General features: G+C 43.8%; 1 protein-coding gene across 2 annotated transcripts in view; it reads left to right on the top strand.

The window, feature by feature from the left end:
* The window catches only part of SMG6 (SMG6 nonsense mediated mRNA decay factor), a 234,941-nt gene that overhangs the window by 49,548 nt on the left and 163,204 nt on the right, over nt 1–22,189 (top strand). For both annotated transcript variants that reach the window (XM_082443411.1, XM_082443412.1), the window contains exons 9-10: nt 2,099–2,160; nt 9,421–9,566. In XM_082443411.1, the coding sequence (XP_082299537.1) occupies nt 2,099–2,160; nt 9,421–9,566 (208 nt within the window). The remainder of the gene's footprint in view (nt 1–2,098; nt 2,161–9,420; nt 9,567–22,189) is intronic.

Here is a 22,189-nt window from a genome sequence, read left to right as displayed (position 1 = left end):
GCTTAGTTGCGCCATGGCATGTGGGATCTTCCCAGACCAGGGCTCAAACCCGTGTCTCCTGCATTGGCAGGCGGACTCTCAACCACTGTGCCACCAGGGAAGCCCTACCTTTTTATTTTGAAATAATTTTATACCCATAGAAAAGTTGCAAGAATAATACAGAGAACTCCTGTAGATCCTTCACCCGGATTCTCCAGTTGTTAACATTTTACCACTCACTCAACCATTCATTGGGAGAGAATGTTCAGCTGACACTTGAGTGTTTACAAATGCCAAGCATGTGCTTTTAGTTGCCTTATCTCATGCACCAGTCCCTTAATGTATAGGTACTGTTATCTCCACTGCGTAGAAAGAAAAACTTTGGGAGGTTAGATCAGTTGCCTGAGACCCCACAGCAGGTAAGTGGCAGAGGTTTGAGGGATAAGTTTTTCACCACCTTCCTTTGCATTCTAGCCCAGGCCTTGCCACTAACAGTGGCAGAGCCCTCGGCCATTTATTTTGTGGCAGGTCCTCATCTTTCCCTTCTGTTCATGGAACCCAGTGTCCCCTGCCCTGACTCACCTCACGGTAGAGACAGGTTACGCTCCATGAAGTATCCTTTTTAACTACAGAAATCAGAGTTTGGTCTAGTATTGCTGATTAAATGTAATTTGTTTAAGCAAATATAAAGACTGAAGATTTTTGCAGTTTGTGGTTGAAGTCATTGGGGAGGGGAGAATGCCCTCCTTTCCTCACACCCAGCTTCCTTGTGAAATTGGTGGAACTGCCACAGTTTGATTGTTTTTCTGTTTTGCAAGGGTATAAACCAGAGGAGTATTTTCCTCTTGGGCAGAGCATCCAGGGTGCTGGACTGTTCCTTGCCCTAACCATCACCTTGAGATCAAAATTCTTGATCCCTCTTCCCTGTCTGGCTACAGGGAAGCCTGAGCATATTGCTTCCAGGAGACCAGGGAAGATGACAGGGTTTGGTCTTTAGATTATTTCCACTTTCTTTGGAGTTGAATTTTTTTCCCTGCCTTGTTTTGCTTAGAGGAATATCTCCCCTAAATTTTGATAGAAGTAGATTTTCTAGAACCTTGAACTGAGTTTGAAAATTTGGTAGCTTATGGCTGTGAGCCAGATGTGGCTGGCAAACGTGTGCTTTTGGCTTGCCTAATGTTTAAATTTTTTTTCTTTAGTAGCCAACACTTAAAAGCCAGAGGATTTCACATAACCCCAGCTTTCAGTTTTTCTTTCAAAGAAAAGAAAAAAAAAAAAGGAAAGGTTTGAACTTTTTTTTTTTTTTTAAATTTTTATTTATTTATTTTTGGCTGTGTTGGGTCTTCGTTTCTGTGCGTGGGCTTTCTCTAGTTGTGGCAAGTGGGGGCCACTCTTCATCACGGTGTGTGGGCCTCTCACTGTCGCGGCCTCTCTTGTTGCGGAGCACAAGCTCCAGACGCGCAGGCTCAGTAGTTGTGGCTCATGGGCCCAGTTGCTCCGCGGCATGTGGGATCTTCCCAGACCAGGGCTCGAACCCGTGTCCCCTGCATTGGCAGGCAGATTCTCAACCACTGCGCCACCAGGGAAGCCCCTGCACTTTTATTTTAAAAGCTGGAGAAGTACAATTTGATAAGCTAGTTAGTGGTGGATTACCTTACCCTTGGTTACCAAAGAAGAGTTCTGTTTTTTGGGTAGGTAGAAAAACAGCTCGTAAGAAAGAGAAGGGACTTATCCAAGATCATCATCATCCCTGTCCTGTACTTGTCAGTGTTTCATTTCCGTCATTATGGGGACAGAGTGACTTCTAGATGGCAGAGGGTGACAGCCATCTACCCAGCTTAGTTGGGATTCAGTGCTTCGCTCCCTGCACTCAGACACTACTGCCAGCAGGGGGTGCTGTCCGTTCACCGAGCCTGCTGTCATCTTGGCTCAGCTGAGCAGCAGCTGTTGGGCATGGGCCCTGGGTCTGTGTGAGAGCTTGGGCATGTTCATTTGGTTCCCATCCCTAGTGCCCACCCCTTAGACCCTGGCCAGGTTATTGTGTCACTAGGGACTCTGTTCAGTAACAGGAAACTGGGGAAAGTTTAATTGTTTTCTCCTCTCTTTTTTTCCCATGCAGCTGAACAAAAGGTTCATCCTCAGTTTTCTCCATGCCCATGGGAAGCTGTTTACCCGGATTGGGTAAGTGTGCAGGATGTTTATTTTATTTTCCTACGTTACAAGTCATTTTGGAATTTAATATTGTTAGCAACTAGACTGTGTTTGTAACTGAGGGCACAGGGTGTGAATTCTTAGGGGCCTCCACCTTCTCTCCTCTTCCCTTCACTCACTCTCCTACTGTGCTCATGAAGTTTGGGAAATATTACTCTCCATCCCTCTGGCTCCCCTTTCCCTACCTTTACTAAAGCCCCCTTTTAACCACAGTCTTTCCCCAGCCCCCACCCCTAATCCCTCTGGGTTTCTCTTCCCTCTGCCTTCCGGCTCAGCCCCTAGTGAGCTCCGCAAGGAAGTCATGCTTAGTCCCTGGGTGCAGCTGCCAGGGGTCCTCCTTGGGGGAAGATACTGTCCACTAATTTTCCCTTAAAGAGAAGGGAAAATTAGTGGACAGTAATTTCTTTCCTCCAACATTTTCTCTTCCTTCGAACCATACCCCTTCCTCCTGTGCTCAGTTTCCTGCACCATATTGCTGACCTCAGTAAATGCTAAGACTTCTCTATGGTTTCACCATTCACCACGGATTTCCATATAAATCTCAGGGAAGGTGGTGTGGGTGAGACCCTGCACTTAATCCATTAAGTCTCTGGGAAGAGATCAGGTTTTGAGTACCCTTTGGTGGATCCGAGTTTCTCCTCACTGTGTAAAGCTGGTGCCCCTGTGCTGAGTGCCTCGTTATTCCAGGAGAGGAACGGGTGGCAGTGCCCTCAGGTCGTCTCTGCATTTTGATATTTTCTGAGTTGGAGGTTTTATTGTGAACTACCCTTTGGGGTGATTTGCTTTGGATTATAGTTCCCCCAGTTGTTGTCAGTGTTTGCCTTTCACTTTCTTTTTTTTTTTAAGATTTTAATTAATTTATTTTTTTGGCTGTGTTGGGTCTTTGTTGCTGCCTGCGGGCTTTCTCTAGCTGTGGTCAGCGGGAGCTACTCTTTGTTACGGTGCGCGGGCTTCTCATTGCAGTGGCTTCTCTTGTTGCAAAGCACGGGCTCTAAGCATGCGGATTTCAGTAGTTGTGGCGCGTGGGCTCAGTAATCGTGGCTCGCAGGCTCTAGAGTGCAGGCTCAATAGTTGTGGCGCATAGGCTTAGTTGCTCCGCGGCACGTGGGATCTTCCCGGACCAGGGCTCGAACCCATGTACCCTGTATTGGCAGGCAGATTCTTAACCACTGCGCCACCAGGGAAGCCCCTCCCTTTCACTTTCTGTCATAACCTTGTAAGTGTATCTGTAATGCTCTAGAAGGTTTCCTTAGTGGGAGAAGCTGAAAAGCTTTGTCGTGCTTGAAGAAACACTGTTTGTGGATGGTGAACTAGAAACTGTGCCTTTTACATATTCATTTGTCATCAGCCTGGGCAAGAGTGACAGGGATGGCTATAGTCTTGATTTTGAAATGACTTGGGAAACTTGGAGTAGTGCCAATAGATGCATCTCTACTAGCAGAAATAAGTGTGAAGTGATTTACTCAGCAAGGTAAACTAGGTGCATCAGTAGCAACCCCTCACCCCACCCCCATGTCAGCTCTACTCTGGCAGGAGTTTTTGCTTAAGACTGTTGTATCCCTAGTGCCTGGCATGTAGTAGGTGCTCAGTAAATATTTGTTGTAGGAATAAGTGAATTATTACAAGAAATGGGTAGATTGTGAAAGACTGGAGAGAAGGATCTAGTATTCTATGGGTCATAGTAGGCCAGTCAGTAGTGAGTAATGTAAAGTTGCAGTTTCAGGGTGGGTGCAGTTTCAGGATTATTATCTTATAATAATAAGATATTATTTCATAAAATAGCACATCATATCAGAAATACCGCTGTACTGCACTTAAAGTAGGTGCTGTGGTTCCTTATCTCTTTATTTCTTTTAAAATTCTCATTTAAAAAATCTTTTTTTCCCTTACTACCTTTCTAGTCAGTATTTTCTCCTTTTTTCCTTTTCCTGTGTTTGTTCTTTAACTTTTTATGTACCCCATGTTTGCTCTAAGTCAGGATTTCTCAACCTCTGTACTGTTAATATTTTGAACCTTATAGTTCTTTGTCGTAGGGGCTGTCCTGTGTAGGATGTTTAACAGCATCCCAGGCTTCTACCCACTACATGCCAGTAGCATTCCTTCTCCTCACCCCCAGTTATGACAATTAAAAATGTCTCTAGACATTGCCAAATGTCCCCCGCAGTGCAAAATTGCTCCTGGTTGAGAACCACTGCCCTAGGTATTTCTTAGCTCTGTTAGAGACTCTTGGGACTAAAAAAGTTATAGATCTTGGTCCAAAGTATACGAATGTTTAGGAGATATATATATACACACATACATATATATATATACATATATATATATACACACACACACACATATATATATATTTTTTTTTAAAATCAGGTTAAGCATTAGTTAGAACCTTATTTTTTCCCCTTTTTAAAACTCTCATATTTAGATATTTTGAAGGAAGTTTGAGAAAGGATCACAATAATGATTAAAAAGCTAGAAATTGATTTCTGAGGGGACAAATTAATCTTTAAAAAAATAAGGTAAAAAAAGTTTTATTTAGAGACAGCTGTTGGGGGTACCCTAACTGTGTTTAAATATTAGGGTCATAACCAAATAGTTTTGATTTCTGTTGGATGACAGCAAGAGAAAAATAGGCTTATGTTGCAGCTGGAGAGGTTTGGGTTAGGTGTAAGAAGATTTCACAGAGGGAAGATGTTCAGGAATTTTCTTCTTTGGAAGCCTTTGCAAGCGAATAGATTATCTCATTTGTCAGAGGTGGTTTGCTGTGGTCCAGATTATTTTTCAAGATCTCTTCCATTCCTGCATATAACATATTCTGTTGGCAAAAAGATAAGGCCAGTCTAGTTGCACCTTCATGAACAGTGAGTCGTAGTAGTGTTCACATGAGGAAAATGTATGTAAATTCTAGGCACCCCAGCCCCTCGGTGAGTATTCCTCTTGTGCTCTCCTAGAGGTAAAAAGAGAACTGAGCCCCATATTTATTCTGGAAGGCAGAAACAGCAATAATTTTTCTATTGGAAAAAAAAAAAGTATAGAAGTCTGTAAGACTAGAAAAGCAATGAGCCTGAGCCACACACAACAACATGGACTGCTGCCTAATTACCAAGAAGATGTGAAATGTGGGAGGCGTTGAAAACGAATTAAGAGTGAGGAGATTGTAATGGGGAGCAGCTGAAGACACATCCACTGTCCCGCCTGCCTGCTGAGAAAAGCCCCCCGTGGCTCTCCCAGTCTTCGTCTTGTCCGTGCCCCGCGTTCTCCGTTGCATCCGTGTACGCTTGAGGGCCTAATGTGTGCAACGCTAGTCTCCTTCCTCTCAGCAACCAGCGAAAAAGAGGTGCGGAGTGTTAGATGGAATCAAGTGCCAAAAAGAGTTTGTTTTTCTCCGCTGACTCGTTCTAAGACCTCGAGAGGGAACAAGTCAGAGCCTCTGTGGGCTCTGGTTTCCTTATCAGTAGTTTAAATAGATGATCTCCAAGGTCTGTTCCAGTCCTTATGTTCTGTAGCACTATGATTTTTTTCCCCTTCATTGTTACTCTGTCATACGGCTCAGTTGTTTTGTTTTGTTTTGTTTTTTGCTACTGGTTCGCTCCTATCTTGTTCAGTTTTTAAAAATTAAGACATTAAGAAAAGTTAGGGAGCCTGATTCTTTTCTGCAGAGAATGTTGTCTGGCCCAGCTGTGTTCCCCAGCATCTGAGAGGTTGGGTCCTGCCCCGTTAGTCACTGTCTGAGTCACTCCCGGGTCTAGGTCCCAGTATTGTCTGAAAGACTGGTTTCTTGAAACTGCCATTCAAATGAGACAAGGTATCTCTAGAGATCACTTCAGAAAGCAGTCACTTTAGCCAGCGAAACTCGTATCCTGAAAGTGATCGTACCTTCTGCAGCTTTAAAGGATAGGGCCGGAATCCTCTCAGGCTCAGGAAGGGGAATAGGTCAGGGGTGCCGTGTGGCTCCTGACAGACACTGGCTTTCCCCGGGAGAGGCAGATCAGACCTGTGCTCAGACTCCTCTGAGAGAGGTCGGGAAGCCGGCAGCCTGCAGACTTTTGATTTGTGACAAACAGAATAATTTTGCTTCCCATTATAGCCTAGGTTGAAGTTACCACTTTAGTTTTTACTTGCTTGCCGAGTCATGCTATTTGCACAGCTTCAAGATCTCTTGGAATTCAAAGGCTCATGTTTATTTTGGACTCTGAATTGTTAAAAATATAATGTTTGTGTCTTGATTTTTTTTAAATTATAAATGTATTATATACAAAAGCCAGAAGTGTTCATTGTAGGGGAAATCTTTTTACTATATACAATGCTTATTGTAAAATATTTAGAAAACCCAGCAAAAAGAAGAAATAAAAAATTATCCTTATTCTCACTATCCAGAGATAACTATCTACCACTAACACTTGGTGTATATTTTATCTTCTTTTCTATACATCACACACACACATTTTCTTATTTATTTTTTACAAATCTGTATAAAAAGGGATCGCGTTAAACTACTCTAAAACTGTCCTCATTTAATATATGTTGAACTTTCTCCCACGTGATTAAAAAATCTAATACAGCTTTTAAAAAATAGAATTCAGTTGTATGTATGTGCCATTTTAATCATCGGCTGTTGTTGGGCGTTTTAGGATGCTTCCAATTTTTGGCTGTTATAAATTGCCATTTTTTTATGCTTTCTCTCTTCCTCTGCTGCTACTACTGCTGCTGCTTCTTGCCTAAAACTTTTACAGTTATTACATAAGTAATATATAAAATCTCCTTATAAAAGTATAACATTCTTTTCTAAAATTTCTTTCAACTCTCCCCCAACCCCTGTGCCTTCCAAAGAGATAATGCCGGACAGCAGCTTATGTATTCTTCCAGGCCTTTTTACTGTATTTACATACTTACATATGTAGCCATAAAAACCATAATTTTATTTTGTGGGTTTTTTTCTAAACAAATTGTATACTGTCATTATCTCAGTTTTAGTATAATTTTCATTCTGCAGTATGGGGTGGAGCGAAGAGAAAGAAATAAAACTACTTACAGGTAACTCGAGGCCAAAAACAGACATCATTTTGGTTACGAAATTGGGCACCAGAAATGCTGTTATTGAGTTCTGAGGAAGAATCTTTTATCTGTGTGTCCTTCAGTTGTTGCCTAACAAAACTGATTTTGTCTGAGAATGCCATCTTTCCTCATATCTCAGAATTGAAGTTACTCTAACTTATGCATTTGATTTTTTTTTTTCTTTTGTTTTAAATCATGTTGAACTAGTTGAAAGGCGACGGGGGGATTTTTTTTTTTTAACTTTCAAAAAAAAGAAGATGTGGACATTTGGCCTCGTGCTCGTTTGAGACTTCATTCTGACCTAGGGAGTGTTAATGGATCTGTTTCAATTCCCATCCAGGGAAGACGCTTCCTCAGACACAGCCTCGAAGCAGGACTGTCCCACGTGACACTTCTGTCATGTCGTTCTGTGCTGGCTCTCTACCGCCTTTCAACACGGAGACACATGGCTCTGAAACTTGCCCAGTGTGGCTGCTTTTCAAGCAGAGTGAACTCTGCTATTCTCGTAACGAGAAGTGCTAGTCCCCCTCCCCACCTCCACCAGAAAGAGTGCTGCACAGTGTCAAGATTTAAAATGAAACCTTTGTTATAGCCCACGGGGAAAAATGGATCCAATCCAGCCTCAAACATATCGCTCTCTGCCATTCCAAACTGACCAAGAGTTTTAATGGTTCTGAAATTTTTAGAGGGGGGAAAAAAAAAGAGTGTGTTTCGGTTGTTTTGTTGTTGTTGTTGGGTGGTGGCAGTGGCACTTGAAATGGCATGTGGCGGGGAAGAAAGCAAATGCCTGGCATGTTTTGTGCCAATGAAAATGAGGACAGCTCAGCAGAGAAGAGCACTGGAGTATAAACTGTAACTGACCCATAACTGTGGCATGACTTCTGGGTACTAGGAGGTCAGTCATAGGAGTTGCCTCCAAGGGCAAGGAATGAAGATTGCCAGGCGGCCAGAAGGCTCTGGAGTTTTCTGACCTGAGGAAGGTACTATTCAGAGGGGAAAGAGCCAAGGTTCAGGTGAAAGTAGAAGCACCTTTCCCTAGGACTTGAAACTGTTTTGTATCTTTTGAGGAGGGTTCCCTTCCCTGTGGCTTTCCAGAAGCTATTTATTAATCCAGGCTGGAGCTCTCCCTCACCCCACCCCACAGTGTATCACAAGCAGTTTGTTTGTTTTTGGGGGTGGGGGGGAGTTGAGGATGGATAAAAGATACTCTGCTGACCACGAATTGTTCGGCATGGCCCTAAGGCCCGTGTACCTGGTTTCTCTCTCTAGCACCAAGTTCAAATTTGCTTTTTATTTCTGAGGACTTCAGCTGTGGTTTGTTCCTGTTGCCAGAGGAGCTCCAGGCATGCACCACTGTTTGTGGCCACTTTTGGCAGGCAGTGGTTTGAATGACCTCTCTTTAGGAGCCCTGGGTCACTGGCTAGATTTCTACCTCCCTACATTACAGGCTCTTCCTGTATTGGGAGTGGCAGTTGGCCAGGGCACTATATTTCCACTGGCCTGAAAACATACAGACCCTGATGAGCAGAGGCTTGTGAGAGGGAGGAGGACAGCAACACAGGAAAGACCGAAACAGATCATCAGGGCCCTAGGTCGAGGGATTCTTCCAGGGGAGATTTGGGATCCTTAGGTGGAGTGATTAGTGTGAGAGTCCCTAAGCAGACGGCAGCAGAACTGCGTCTGGTTTTCTGAAGTAAAGCTTTGAGTGAAGAATCTTTAGATTCACGTACCTCTTCATAGAATATGGTTTTCATACCAGAGTTTGGGGAATATGCCGGTCTTAGAGCTTAAAGGAAATTTGTTCACTATTTAGAAAAACTGATTGTTTCAGAGAGAAACTTTGATTTCAACTTGAATCCAGTTATTGCCAGAGGTTAGGAAATAGCATACCAAAGCATGAAAACTCATGGCGATTTATCCAAAAATTGAGTTATTTCCATCTCTAAACTCTGAACTTCTTTCTCTTAAATTTGTTCACAACCTTAGGGTACTAGGAAGGTTTGTGAAAGTAGCAAAGAAATGTCCTAGGCGTTAGCCATCTGCTTTTCCCAGGTGGGGGGGTGGGGAGGGGGAGAGAGAGAGAGAGAGAGAGTGAATGTGTGTGTGTGTGTGTGTGTGTGTTTGTACACCAAGTGCTCTTGGGGATGTGCCTCACTGATGGGCTGGCTGTATTTGTAGGATGGAGACATTCCCTGCAGTGGCTGAGAAGGTCCTCAAGGAGTTCCAGGTGTTGCTGCAGCATAGTCCCTCTCCTATTGGAAGTACCCGCATGCTGCAGCTTATGACCATCAACATGTTTGCTGTACACAACTCCCAATTGAAGGGTAAGGAATGTCCAGTTTCTTTATCTAGACAGATGAAGATTAATCTAGCTTCTTTCCTATGCTACCATACCACTACACAGTCCCCCCAAAACACACACACACACACACACACACACACACACACACACACACACACCCTTTTCCTCCTTTGCCTTTCAGATCTTTAATTTACTCTCTGAAATCTGTATGACTCTGTAGTGCTTGGGTGGGATGGTTGGAGGGAATCATGGGTATAGAGCTTAATTTGCAAACCCAGAGATGCTGTTGCACATCTGGCCATGCTAAAGGCAGCAGCAAGGCCTCTTGGAGGCTGCAGACCCAGAGCCTCTCCCAGGGGGGGGAGGCATTGCTGAAATGTTTCATTGCAGAGACCATACGCTTGGCAGGGGTTGGGAATAGCTGTTTCTGGACTCATGTACCCTGTTTGTTCAATATGGAAAAGTCTAGTTCCCTATGGGATATCCCTTGTGGGAGTCTGCCAGGGAGTAAGAACAGAGAATCGATGAGCTTTGGTGACTCAAATCTGGAAGCACAAAAATCACCAGGCCCAGAATTTGGCAAATGTACTAGTGTGCATTCCGAAATGCTTTTCTGAACACTGGGGGTTTTTTAACATGAGGTGGGGGCTGGGGTAGGAGAAATGGGGGGTGGTGCTGATTGGCAGGATTTTTAAATGTTCTGACGACCAGGTCACAGTTGAAGGATGTTACCGGCTCCCTCCCCTCCCCTTCCCTTTCCTCCACCCCACTGAGGTACGGATGATGGGGTTTGACTTGATGGAAATCTGTAGCATGGAGGTGACATTATTTTGTGTGTTTGTTTGCAAAGGAGATTTGGTCCATGCTGCCAAAGAATCGTTTCAGAGCACTGGCAGAGAGTGTCTGGTCTCGGGGCTGGAAGCTTATCATCTGAAATGCCAAGAAGCGGGAATTGCCCTATGGAGAGTCCACTGTAAAACAGACCTGGTGTTTCTGGACAGGGGATCACTAGTTCTTTCATCGCACCTTTTCTTAGTGATTTCTCTCACTCCGAAGTTGATTTATTTCCCTTCCCATTTGTATTTAGGTTATGCTTCAGCCTGCTGCAGGGGTGTTCTCCCCTGATGAGTGGGTATGCTGGTACTTTCCCTTGAAACTTGGCTCCTCCTGGGACTCTGCAAGGTCCTTTGCTAGTTTGCCTGGGTTTTCAATCACATCTGACTCCTAAAGGGTTTTCTGCTTTAACGCTGCCTGCTGCAGCATTTAGAATTCCCGGCAGAAGGTGAGATGCAAAGGCTTAGGTGCCATTTTGAACTTGGCTAAATATTCCCAAGAACAGTTCTGAGGAAGCATGCAGTCCTGAGGGGCAGTGGAGGTTTCCAGGAAGAAGGAAATAAAGTTTGTAAAGTGTGGTGAGGCCGTCAGTCCAGAGGGGAGGGAGGTTGATCCCTTCATCGTTACTCCACTGGTTGGGCTACCAAGTGGGAAGCTCACCGGACTCAGGGAATGGGGCCTCCCAAGGTGCCTTCCTCTTCACTTTCCTGCCTCCCTCTAACAACAGCAAGCTGCCTGTCACAGGGCTGCAGCCTCTGCCAAGGCACTGTTCCTGCATCGAGTGAGCTGGAGGTGGGGATGTAAAGACCCCGCAGCTCTTGCCTGTGGAGCATCTGTTGTCAGCAACTTCTGCTCCGTGGAAAGGAATACGTTGGCCCTTTCATAGGCCACCAGTGAGTCCTTTTCTTGGAGCTGTTGTACAGTAAAAGTTAAGAAAATATGGGTGAAAGGAAGGTGAGATGGTGAGAACAGAGAAAGAAGGAAGTAAGTGGTTCCCCTTTTGAGGCCAGGGTACTTTTTCTAGGACTCTTTTCCATGGTCGGTCATAATGAGGACCTGATAGCCAGGAAGGACATGTCGCAGCCTGTGCGTGAGACCCTACCACTGGTTCTGGCTTTGTCCTGACGCTCACCTCCCTGGGGCAGCTGGGGCCAAGAGGAGTATGAGCTGAGGTGGTCAGAAGCTCCCAGGGTGTTTCAGGGAAAACAGCCTGGGCCACAGGATATAACACTCAGCCAGGACAGAGCGCTCTGTGGACGTGCTGCCAAGTCCCCGGTGTGCAGCTGAGGCGGCCGTCCAGACCCCACTGTGTGGGCTGCCACTGGGAGAGGGGTGAGCAGAGCACTCAGCAGAGCTGGCTGGTGGGAAGATGCGCTTTTCCATTTCCCAGCACATGAGTCATCTTCTCTGGGCCCCTGTGCTGTGCTTGCACGGACAGTGGCAAGAAGGGGGTGTTGTGGCTGAGCAGCAGCATCTGTGCCGGGGGTGGAGCGGGAAGGGGGTTGGGGAGAGGGTAAAGATTTAAATCCTTCACTAATCAGCAGCAGTTTGAATCACATTTTTATGAGTAAGGAAGTGATAAATCAGCCCTGAGTGTTCAGCCCCCAAGTCCCGTCAGCCGGTGCCCTTCTGAAGGCTTCTCTCCAGGCCAGTCTGCTTGCTGTCAGAGTCGCCACCCAGCCGCGGGACCCTGGCTGTCTGAAACCAGGAAGCAAGGGCCTGCTGCTGCCTGGCCCTCCCAGGTGCTTGGGGTCTGTGGTGATTTGGCAGTCACTGCAAGTTACAGAACATCTGGGCCATCATTTTTCTTTCCGTTCCTTCTTGGACGTGTCCTTCTGGGTGGGTGTTTGCATATGTCAGTTCCTGGACTCTGTGGAGAAGGAACGTTCCAGCCTGAAACAGCGGTGATCTGTGGCCCCCCAAGGCAGTCAGAATCCTCTCAATCTGTGCCTGACTCTTCCCCGTAGATGTGGTACTTAAGGAGGGCAACAGGGACGTCCTTACTAACAAGTACGTCCTTTGCTGATGCCTCTAATTCTTTTTTGTGTGTGTTTGATGCTACCCTTGTATAAGCCCTCTTTTCAAAATACCAATAGTCCAGGGTGGAAATGATACCGTTACTAACACTTTAGTGTGATTACTTTTCAAATGTGCTTTCCTTGGGGTCGAGAGACATAGAACTGTTTTAAAGCTTTGGACACCTCACAAGCCAAACGGAGGGGAAAAACTTAGATGGTGGTGAATGACAGGCATCTTTCCCCTTTCCTAGGTTATAGTTTTTTCTGGAGCTCAGGGAGGCAGAGGTTGTGAGATTTGTCCCCCTTCCGATAAGGGAAAACGAGTTTTGCCACATCATTTAACCAACTAAACTTTCAGGTCTCAGCAGTGATCTTAAAACTCACAAGTTCAGGGCTATTGGTGGGGATACCTTTGTCTCCTCCCCTCATATGGGCCCTATGCAAAAAGCCTACTTCAGTGGGACTACAGAGAGTCTAGAATCCTAATACCTCCACTGAAGTGGTTGGGGACAGATAAATTTGAGGGGTGTTTGGGGCCCTTAGCATGGTGCCTGGTATTTCTTAGGCACTCAGTAAGTATTCATTGAATGCAAGGATGAGGAAGGCCAGGTTCTGGGCAGGCCAGCCCTCATTGAACAGTGTGTTTCCTTCCTGGCCTTTGTCCAAAATTACCCTTTGGCGAGTGATGGGTGGTGGTGAGATAGGTGGTTCCCAGAGTGATGTCACAGTTGGTAATCTCTCTGAAGCATTCCTGAAGGGAGAAACGGGGCCTTCTCCACGTGCCTCAGCATTTAACACTTCAGTAGCCATCTGATTGGCTGATGTGGTGCTGGAGGGGGAATGGTTGATCTAAACCACAAGCACTCTAAGAATTTTAATTTTTTAAAAAATTCTGTAATTTAAGGAAATAAAACTCTAGTTTCTTGAAGAGGAATAATTGAAGCAACATTTGTGGTAGGGCATCACTGAAACCCCATTGCATCCCCCATCTGTGCCCAATTTGCTCCAATCTGGCCCCCCTTTTTTCCCCCCTCTTTTTCTCTCCCCCTCTTGCACTCTCTCTCCCTCTCTCTCTCTCTCTCTCTCTCTCTCTCTCTCTGTCTTTTTAAAAAATATGTTTTATAATTCCTGGAATCAAAACCATCTCAGGCACACACTGTTTTATTTTACTGTATTATTGGATTATACTTCCTATAAATCACTGGATGTTATTCATTGGCCACCACTGGAATAACTTCCCTTTTCTGTGCCCTGGCCCCCTCTTTTTCCCCCTCTTTTTCCCTCTCTTTTTCCTCCTCTTTTTCCTCCCCTACCAGTTCCTAGAGTAGGCCTCCACTGCAGCCTTGCAGAAAAGCCCTGGTGGCAGCAAGAGGGCACCCAAGAGACACTGCTTGTGTGCGCCGTTGGTGCTCCCTGTTCTTAGGGAACATTTAGGGCCTGGGATCGCGGCAGGGCTAGGCTGACATTCCTTTCTTTATCATTTATGCTTGCTTTTATGATTTGTTAGTAATCCTGAATTGCAGGAGGTGGTAAGAGGGAGTGCCACATGCATGCCTCCAGAGGGATAGAGAATCGCAGCTGTTGATATGGGCCCAATAGAGCTTAACCCCAATGTGTGGGATGCTTGAGATGGGAACCACACACCTTCACGCTGTGCTTGTGTATGCAGGTTGACTCCAGTTGAGAAGTTCAATTCACAACCAAAATGTCTTTGTCTGTGGCATACAACCACCTTAGAGACCTTTAGTAAAGCAATTTGCTCCTCTGTGGCAATTCACTTCTGTCTGAGTCTCTTACCCAAGCAGAATATATGAAGTGCCTAATCCTCTGCTTGTCAGAACAGTTGTACAGGAAATCCACCTTTCATAAAGGGTTAGGCTTGAGTTTAGCTGTGTAAACCGCCCCTCTCCTTCCTCCTTGTCTATCTCTGGTGGTAGAAGCCCTTGGGCTCTTTCTCCTCAAGGATCTGTGTGGGTAGATTTCTACAGGTAATCAGCACTGCCTGACCTTCGTTTTCAGGACTGCTCAGTTTAGAGCAAATAAACGAAGAAACAGCCAGCTTGGCCAACAAATTATGTGAGAAATAGATTCAGAGGTCAGAAGAGGCTAGGCTTTAGGAGGCAGGCCAGGGGAGGATGCATCCCTCAGCCATGCCCTCTATCCCTTTGGGGGAGATAGAACTATCAACAGGCTGCTTAGCACGGACTTCTTCCCTCCGCATTCCCTGGAAAAGAAGAAAAAATTAAGGAAGTGAGTTTGTCAAGGGATCTTCCTATCTTCCCTATTCTGAATTCCAGGGTCCTTGTTGTTTTCTGAATGAATCCATTACTTTAGGCTGAGGGAGGAGAAGCGGTTGTGAAAAGCTAAAGAAATGAGAAAATTCACTCATATCAATGAAATTAAGCCTCTTACCATGTCGGCTGACGCAATGATTTCTGGTTTTGCCCCGAGGTGACTGTGTGGTTTGGTGTCCGTGGCTGCTTTGCCTTGCAGCGCAGCAGTGCAGTGTCCAATCGTGGCCTGGTCAGTAACGTGGGCTAGAAACCTCATCTCTGTTGCCATTTTATAGCTTCTCAATTTGATTTTTTTTTCCTCCTGGATGGACTTATTCTGAAAGGGAGACATATTAGGGGTTAGGGTTGATGCTGGCAGCAGGACTTCCAGCTCCCTTTTCTGAACTCTCTTTCAGCTTTTCCTGAGGAGTAAAATTCTAAATTTTACGGAAGGCGCGGGCCAGATGTGTGCTATTTGTTGAATACACAGGGGAAATGAGTGTGTTCTGGGGATGGGGGTTAGGGGGAGTAAGTTGTACTTTGGACCCTAACCAACTAAATGTTGATCTGGGGAAGAATTGTAGCTTTCAGAGGTAGTGGCCAGTAATGACAACAACAGAACAATGCTGTGATAATACCTGATGACATTTTATAGTTGCTACATATGTATTCTCATTTGATTTCTCCCATCAGCCCTCTGAGACAGGTGGGACAGATATTTTGTGTCCTATTTCATAGGTGGTGAGAAATATATCAGAAAAGTTGAGTAACTTAAGCAAGGTTGCACAGCTAGTAATACACCTAGGTCTCAAGGGTCAAGCCTTCTGTATGAGAAGGCACACGAAAATTTCTTTGGACCTAACTGAGACAGCTAAACAAAGCAAGGAATCCCACCCTGCCTGCCCTTTCCTCCTGCAATCTGAGCAGCTGCTGTTCTTTGATGGAGAAAGTGATCCTTGAGTCTGATCTGAGAAGAGGAACAGAAGTAGAAGTGAGGGAGTTGAGGGAGTCAGAATTCTCCCAAGTTGCTTGAGGCTCAAGTGGAGCCACAGGTAATAAGCTGGCAGAAGGACATGGTTTGCGCAAATCAGGGTTGTCTGGGGTCCACGTTTACCACTGTCATAGGTGAGGGCACTCTCCCCTCACAATGGAAAGCATTTTTCATGACCAGTTGGTAAAAGAAGTGTTGGGTCTTTCTCTTGCTTGGGATATGTAGTGTCTCTTTAAAATAAAAAAGTACTTTTTAGGAACATTGTTTCTTATTTTCACCATCTTTTCTAGTATCCGCCTTGCTTTTTAAAAAGAGGTTTTTCACATGCCATTCTAAAATGAGACTGTGATTCTTTTTTTGGCCTGAAGGGAAGGTGGGTATGTCATTCATACCGAAAAGGGTATGAAAGTATAAAATATTTGAAAGAACAATAAAGTGAATGCACATACAGCCAGCACCCAGGTTAAGAAATAAAATATTGTCAGTACCTCAGAACTGTTCCCTGTGTGTTTCATCCTCATGGTAGTTCCCTCTCGCCCTTGCAGGAGCCATCATCCTGACTTGTGGAATGAATTCCTTAGCTTTTCTTTATAGTGTTATCATCTAAGTATTGTATATACCTCTAAACAGAACATAGTTTGCTTTTGCTTGCATGTAAATGAAATCATGCTAATAATATTATTTATATTCTTTTCTCTCTGGCTTATTTTGTTCCAGGTGATGTTTGTGAATCTGTCCATGTCGATATGTGTAGTGTGTAGTTCATTCATTTTGCATTGCTACAGTATTACATTTTATTCATTTATTGCAGTTTATCTATTCTTCTGTTTGTGGACATTTGAGTTGTTTTCTCTTTGAGGCTATTGTGAGCATTGAGTCCATCGACAGTTATGTGATACCATCCTATTTTTAAAAAATCAATTCTATTGAGGTCAAGTTTACATACACTAAAATGTACCCATTTTGAGTGTGCGTTTCAATGAGTTTGGCCAATTTATATACCCAGGTGACTATATACTAGTCACCATCACAGTCAAGATACAGAACGTTTCTATCATCCCAAGAAGTTCTCTTTGTGCCCATCCCATTTGATCTCCATCCCTACCCCTGGCCCCAGGAAACCACTGATCACTTTCTGTCACCATACATTGGATGTGTCTTTTCTAGAGTGTCATATAAATAGAATCATACATTGTGTACTCTTCTGTGTCTGGCTTCTTTTGCTCAGTGTAATGTTTCTGAGATTTATTCATGTTGTTATATGTATCAGTATTTCATTACTTTGTATTACTGAATAGTATTCTGTCTTACGGCTATTCTACAGTTTTGTTTATCTAGTTACCTGTTGATGAACATTTGGGTTGTTTCTAGTTTTGGGCTACTATGAATAAAACTGCCATGAACATTTGTATGAATGTCTTTTTGTGAACATAGATTTTCATCCCTCTTGGGTAAATACCTAGGGGTGGATTTCCTGGGTCATAAACGTATGTTTAACTTTATAAGAAACTGCTAAACTGTTTTCCAAAGTGGTTGAACCATTTTACGTTCCCTCCAGCAGTGTGTGAGAGAGTCCCAGTTTCTTTGCATCCTTGCCAACATTAGGTATTGTCTGTCTTTCTTACTTTAGCTATGTTAGTGGATGTGCAGAGCTATTTCGTTTTGGTTTTAATTTGTGTTTCCCTAATGACCAAGGATGATGACTTTTCATGTGCTTACTTACCATTTGTATATCTTCTTTGTGTCTATTTAAATATTTTTGCCCTTTTTTTAAAAAAATTTTTTCTAGTTTTATTTTATTTTATTTCAGACCATGCCATGCAGCTTGTGGGATCTTACTTCCCTGAGCAGGGATCAAACCCCGGCCCCCTGCAGTGAAAGCACGGAGTCTTAACCACTGGACTGCCAGGGAATTCCCTTGCCCATTTTTAAAACCAAGTTGTTTTTATTACTGAAAAAGTTTTAAGAGTTCTTTATATAATCTGAATATAAGCCCCTTATCAGATATATATTTTGCAAATATTTTCTCCCAGTGCTTTTCCATTCTCCTACCTATTCTGTTTCTTTTTTTCTCCTTTCTTACTTTTTTCTGGATTTTCCCCCCATTCTTTCTCCTCGTCCCCCCACTTGTTTCCTTTTTTTTTTAGTGGTTACTCTTGGAATTAAAGCGTGCATATTTACCTTGCCAAAAGTCAAAAAAGTTTTTCAGCATTTTCACTCTCCTTCTAAATAATACAGATACCCTGGAACACTTAAATTCTGTCTGTTCTCTTCCAACTTTATCGTCCCTGGTTATATTCTGCTGTTGTCAGCTGTTTTAATTATTTTTTTCCTTTTAAACCCTACAAGACAAGTATTACTGTTTTCATTTCTGTTTTGTTTTCATTATTATTATTGTTGCTGTTGTTTTTATGGTAAATATTTGTTTAGACTCACCTATATATTTACTACTTTCTTTTCATTCCTTTTTGCATTTCAGACCCTCCACCAGGGATCATTTTCTTTTTTCTTTTTTTTTTCTTTTTTGGCCACACCACGTGGCTTGTGGGATCTTAGTTCCCCTACCAGGGATGGAACCCAGGCTCTTGGCAGTGAGAGCATAGTGTCCTAACCACTGGACCACCAGGGAATTCCCTGGGATCATTTTCTTTCTGCCTGAAGTATATTCTTTAGAATTTATTGTGACATTCTTTTGATGGCAAACTTTTTCAATTTTTGTCTGAAAAGCCTTTATTTTCCCTATTCCTAAAAGATCTATATTCACCGGTAATAGAACTCTAGGTTAACAGTTCCTTTTCTTCAGCACATTGAAGATATTTTACTGTCTCTGGGCTGTTACTGTTGCTGATTAAAAGTCAGCCATCAGTCTAATTGTCCTTTTAAAAGTCATCTATTCTGTCTGGGTGCTTTTTTTTTTTTTTTTTTTTTTAACTCTTTGATGTTCTACAGTTTTAATGATTTGTCTAGGTTTGTACTTATTTTAAAATTTTTCCTGCTAAGGATTTGTTGGGCTTCATGTATCTGTGAGTTGATTTCAGCAGTTTTAGAAAATTCTTAGCATTCTTTTTTTAAATACTGCATCTGCCAGTGCTTTCTCTTCTCCTTCTGTCTTTCATGTCTCTTAAACCTCTCTTTCATTTTTCTGACTCTTTTTTGTGTGTGTGCTACATTCCTCATAATTTCCTTAACTCTGTCACTGAATCTTTTCTTAGCTGTATCTAATCTGCTAAACATGCCTTGCTGAGATTTTATTTCAATTATATATTTTTATTTCCATTTTTGTTTTTTCCCCCCTAAATCTGCTCTTTTTCTATAGTTTCTTGTTTCCTGAACATATTTGTGAGCTTGTCTTTTATTTATTTTTGAATGTATTAACCCTGGTTATTTTATGGACTCTGATCAAGGGGTCCTTTTAGGTGAGTTTCTGCTCATCTTTTGTTTCTGCTGGTTGTTGCATATGTGCCTTGTTTCCGCTGTAATTTAATTTTTTTTCTGTAATCTGCTTATTTTCTGTGGGATTTCATTAGTGGGAATTCTTGGAGACCTGGGATGAAAATGGGGAAAAGATTTGAGTTTGCTTTTGTCTACAGCCTGGTGGGGGGAGTCTAGAATGATCATTCTAATCAAAATATCGGCTTGAGGGTTTTTGGACCACTCAGATAATGTGAATTCAGCCTGCACACCCCTGTGAGGGCTAGTGTATAGTCTGTACTTTCAGTATAATATATTTTTTTCTTCTAGTCAGCCCCAGGGTTTGATATAGTCAATTTTCTAGCTGTCTTATCAAGGGCCTGAGGGTTACTTCTTCCTTTTTTTAAAAAAAAAAATTAATTTATTAATTTATTTGTCTGCGTTGGGTCTTCGTTGCTGCGCGCAGGCTTTCTCTAGTTGCGGCCAGCAGGGGCTACCCTTCGTTGCGGTGCGCGGGCTTCTCGTTGTGGTGGCTTCTCTTGTTGCAGAGCATGGGCTCTAGGTGTGCGGGCTTTAGTAGTTGTGGCACGCAGGCTCAGTAGTTGTGGCTCACGGGCTCTAGAGCGCAGGCTCAGTAGTTGTGGCGCACGGGCTTAGTTGCTCCGCGGCATGTGGGATCTTCCCCACCAGGGATCGAACCCGTGTCCCCTGCATCGGCAGGTGGATTCTTAACCACTGCGCCACCAGGGAAGTCCCAAGGGGCTGAGGGTTGCTTCTGACTCACCCTTATACTTGGGTGTAGCTCTGTGGGATCTCAGTTTTATGTCAGGGATCTTGGGCGTCCTCTTATGTTGGCTGTACCCATGAAGCCTTGGAAACCAAAGCTCAAGTTCATCAGGTAGCAAATGTCCTTAGGGTGAAGTCTGGCCATATTTCACACTTACAGCTCTAGTTTCTTGTCTTTACTCAATTCCTGACCAGAGTATTCCTTTTTAATTTACTAACTCATCACTGCTTTCTAAAAAGATTTTAAAAATACTTTTCCAGGATAATTAGTTGTTTCCTTGGGAGAGTAGACCTAGGTTCCTAGTCTGCCTGCTGTGTTACTAGAGGAAATGCTGTTATTCCTTTTTTCTTTGAAGCATCAGACTTGAGCATTTTGTTACCTCTGCCTGTGAGCAGTGTGAATGGGGCACCTGTATCTAGGGTGGCAAGGGCCTGGTAGGCTGCTTTTTCAAAGAGCAGCTCCTTTTCAGCTCCTACAGCCTAGTTTTATGGCAGATAGTGTTATTGGGCTCAAATTTTTCAATTTTTCCAAGGGGTGTTCAAGGTATAGACTACTTAGAGGACTAATTGGGTGGGGAAGAAAGGTAAAGGGAGGGGGAGGGAGGCCTGCAGCTGAAATGATAGAAGCCATTTATTGCCAAAAGGGTGTGAGCTAGAGATCTGGGAGAGAGTGCTCTCTAGTTTCAGCCGCATTACACTACAGAGCTGGTAAACTCTGTTGGCCCATAAAATCCTTTCCATTAGTCAAGGTGCTCTGTGCTTTTGTTCTTGACTACTGCTGTTCTTAGAGCTGTTTGGTTGGCTTGTATGTCTCAGTTTCCTTTTTAGAAGGCAGATTGTCATATATTTAGGAATTTATTTACTGTAATTGGAGTTTTCTGGCTTCTCTAGTCCCCTCTTCAGATATAAGACTCCCATCTTGAAGCTTATTTCAGAAAATGCCCATGTGATCCCTTGCCCCAAGTGCCAAGAGCAGATGCAGCAATTGACACGCTGCAGGGAATTTCCAACTGCTGGGCAGGTTTCTGAAATCCAGACACGTGCTGTTCACACGTTGGCTACTGAAGCAAGGATCAGCAGTTGAAAGAGGGGAGGGGCTGGCAGGAGACTGGAGGGAGAAAGATCTTACAGTGCCTGCCCAGGGCTTAAGGCTGTGTCAGCTTTCTTCATCCCTCCTCCAGCTGGCGTTGGCAGGGTAGAGTAAATCACTGTGGAGTGGTTATGAGCCGAACTCACTGGGGGCTTCTCTGAGGCACACCTGTGACGTCATCCTGTTATCACTGCTTGTTCTGCATAACCTCTTTTCACCTCTCCCCTGAGAGAGGGTGATGCCCAGAACTCATGTCAGGGCAATGAGCAGAAATAAATGTTTGGTAATCATTATTTTGAGATGCCTGCTGAGGACACAATTGCAGACCATTGACACATTCTTCAAGATTCCACACTGGAAGCAAAAACCCTCTTTGCAAACATGGCCTGGATACCCCTTGTGAATAAAACTTCTTTTTAAACACGAAGAGAAAGACAATCCAGAAGATTTGAAACTCCTAAGTGTGGTCTCTCTTGTTCCCCTGTCTCCCTCTACTCCAAACACACACACACACACACACACACACACACACACACACTCTCTCTCTCTCTCTCACTCTCTCTCACTCTCTCTCTCTCACTCTCTGCTCTCTGTACAGCAGTGATTCTTTTAAAAACATCATGTCCCTCTGTTCAAAATCCCCTGCTAGCTTCCCATTTCTCTCAGAGCAAAAGCCATGGTCTTTACACGGCCTTCCTATGTGGAACTCCCCCTCCTCCCCACTCCTCCTTGCTGTCTCTGGTCTCATTCAGACCAGACCCTGGCTTACTTACTTTGCTTTAGTTACTCTGGTCTTCCTGCAAGTCCTCTGATCAGCCAGGGCTTCTCCCACCTTTGGGCCTTTGCGTTAGCAGTTTTCTCTACTTGGACATGCTCTTCCTCTAGCTGTCTGCATGACGTATGTCTCATCTCCTGTAAGTCTTTGCCTAAGTGTTGCCTCCGTGTGGCATACTCTGACCATCCTGTTAACACCGCTGCTCTCCCATCCCACCCTGTTCTCCCATGTCCCCTATCCTGTTTGACGTTCCTTTTTTATAACACATATTTTCTAAATACTAGGTAACTTATTTTTTGTATCTTTGTTTTCCCTTACTACTCCTCTGCAAGATTGTAAGCTCCCTGCAGATAGGGATCCTTGACCTGTTTTATTCACTAATGTATTGCGAGCATCTAGAACACTGCCTAGTGTGCTGTAAGTTCTCAATAAGTAGGTTTTGAATTGAGTTCAAATCAAGAATAAAG

This window comes from Balaenoptera physalus, assembly GCF_965194825.1.
Source record: "Balaenoptera physalus genome assembly, chromosome: 20".
Taxonomy (NCBI): Eukaryota; Metazoa; Chordata; class Mammalia; order Artiodactyla; family Balaenopteridae; genus Balaenoptera; species Balaenoptera physalus.
This window is presented reverse-complemented; position numbering and strand designations above follow the sequence as displayed.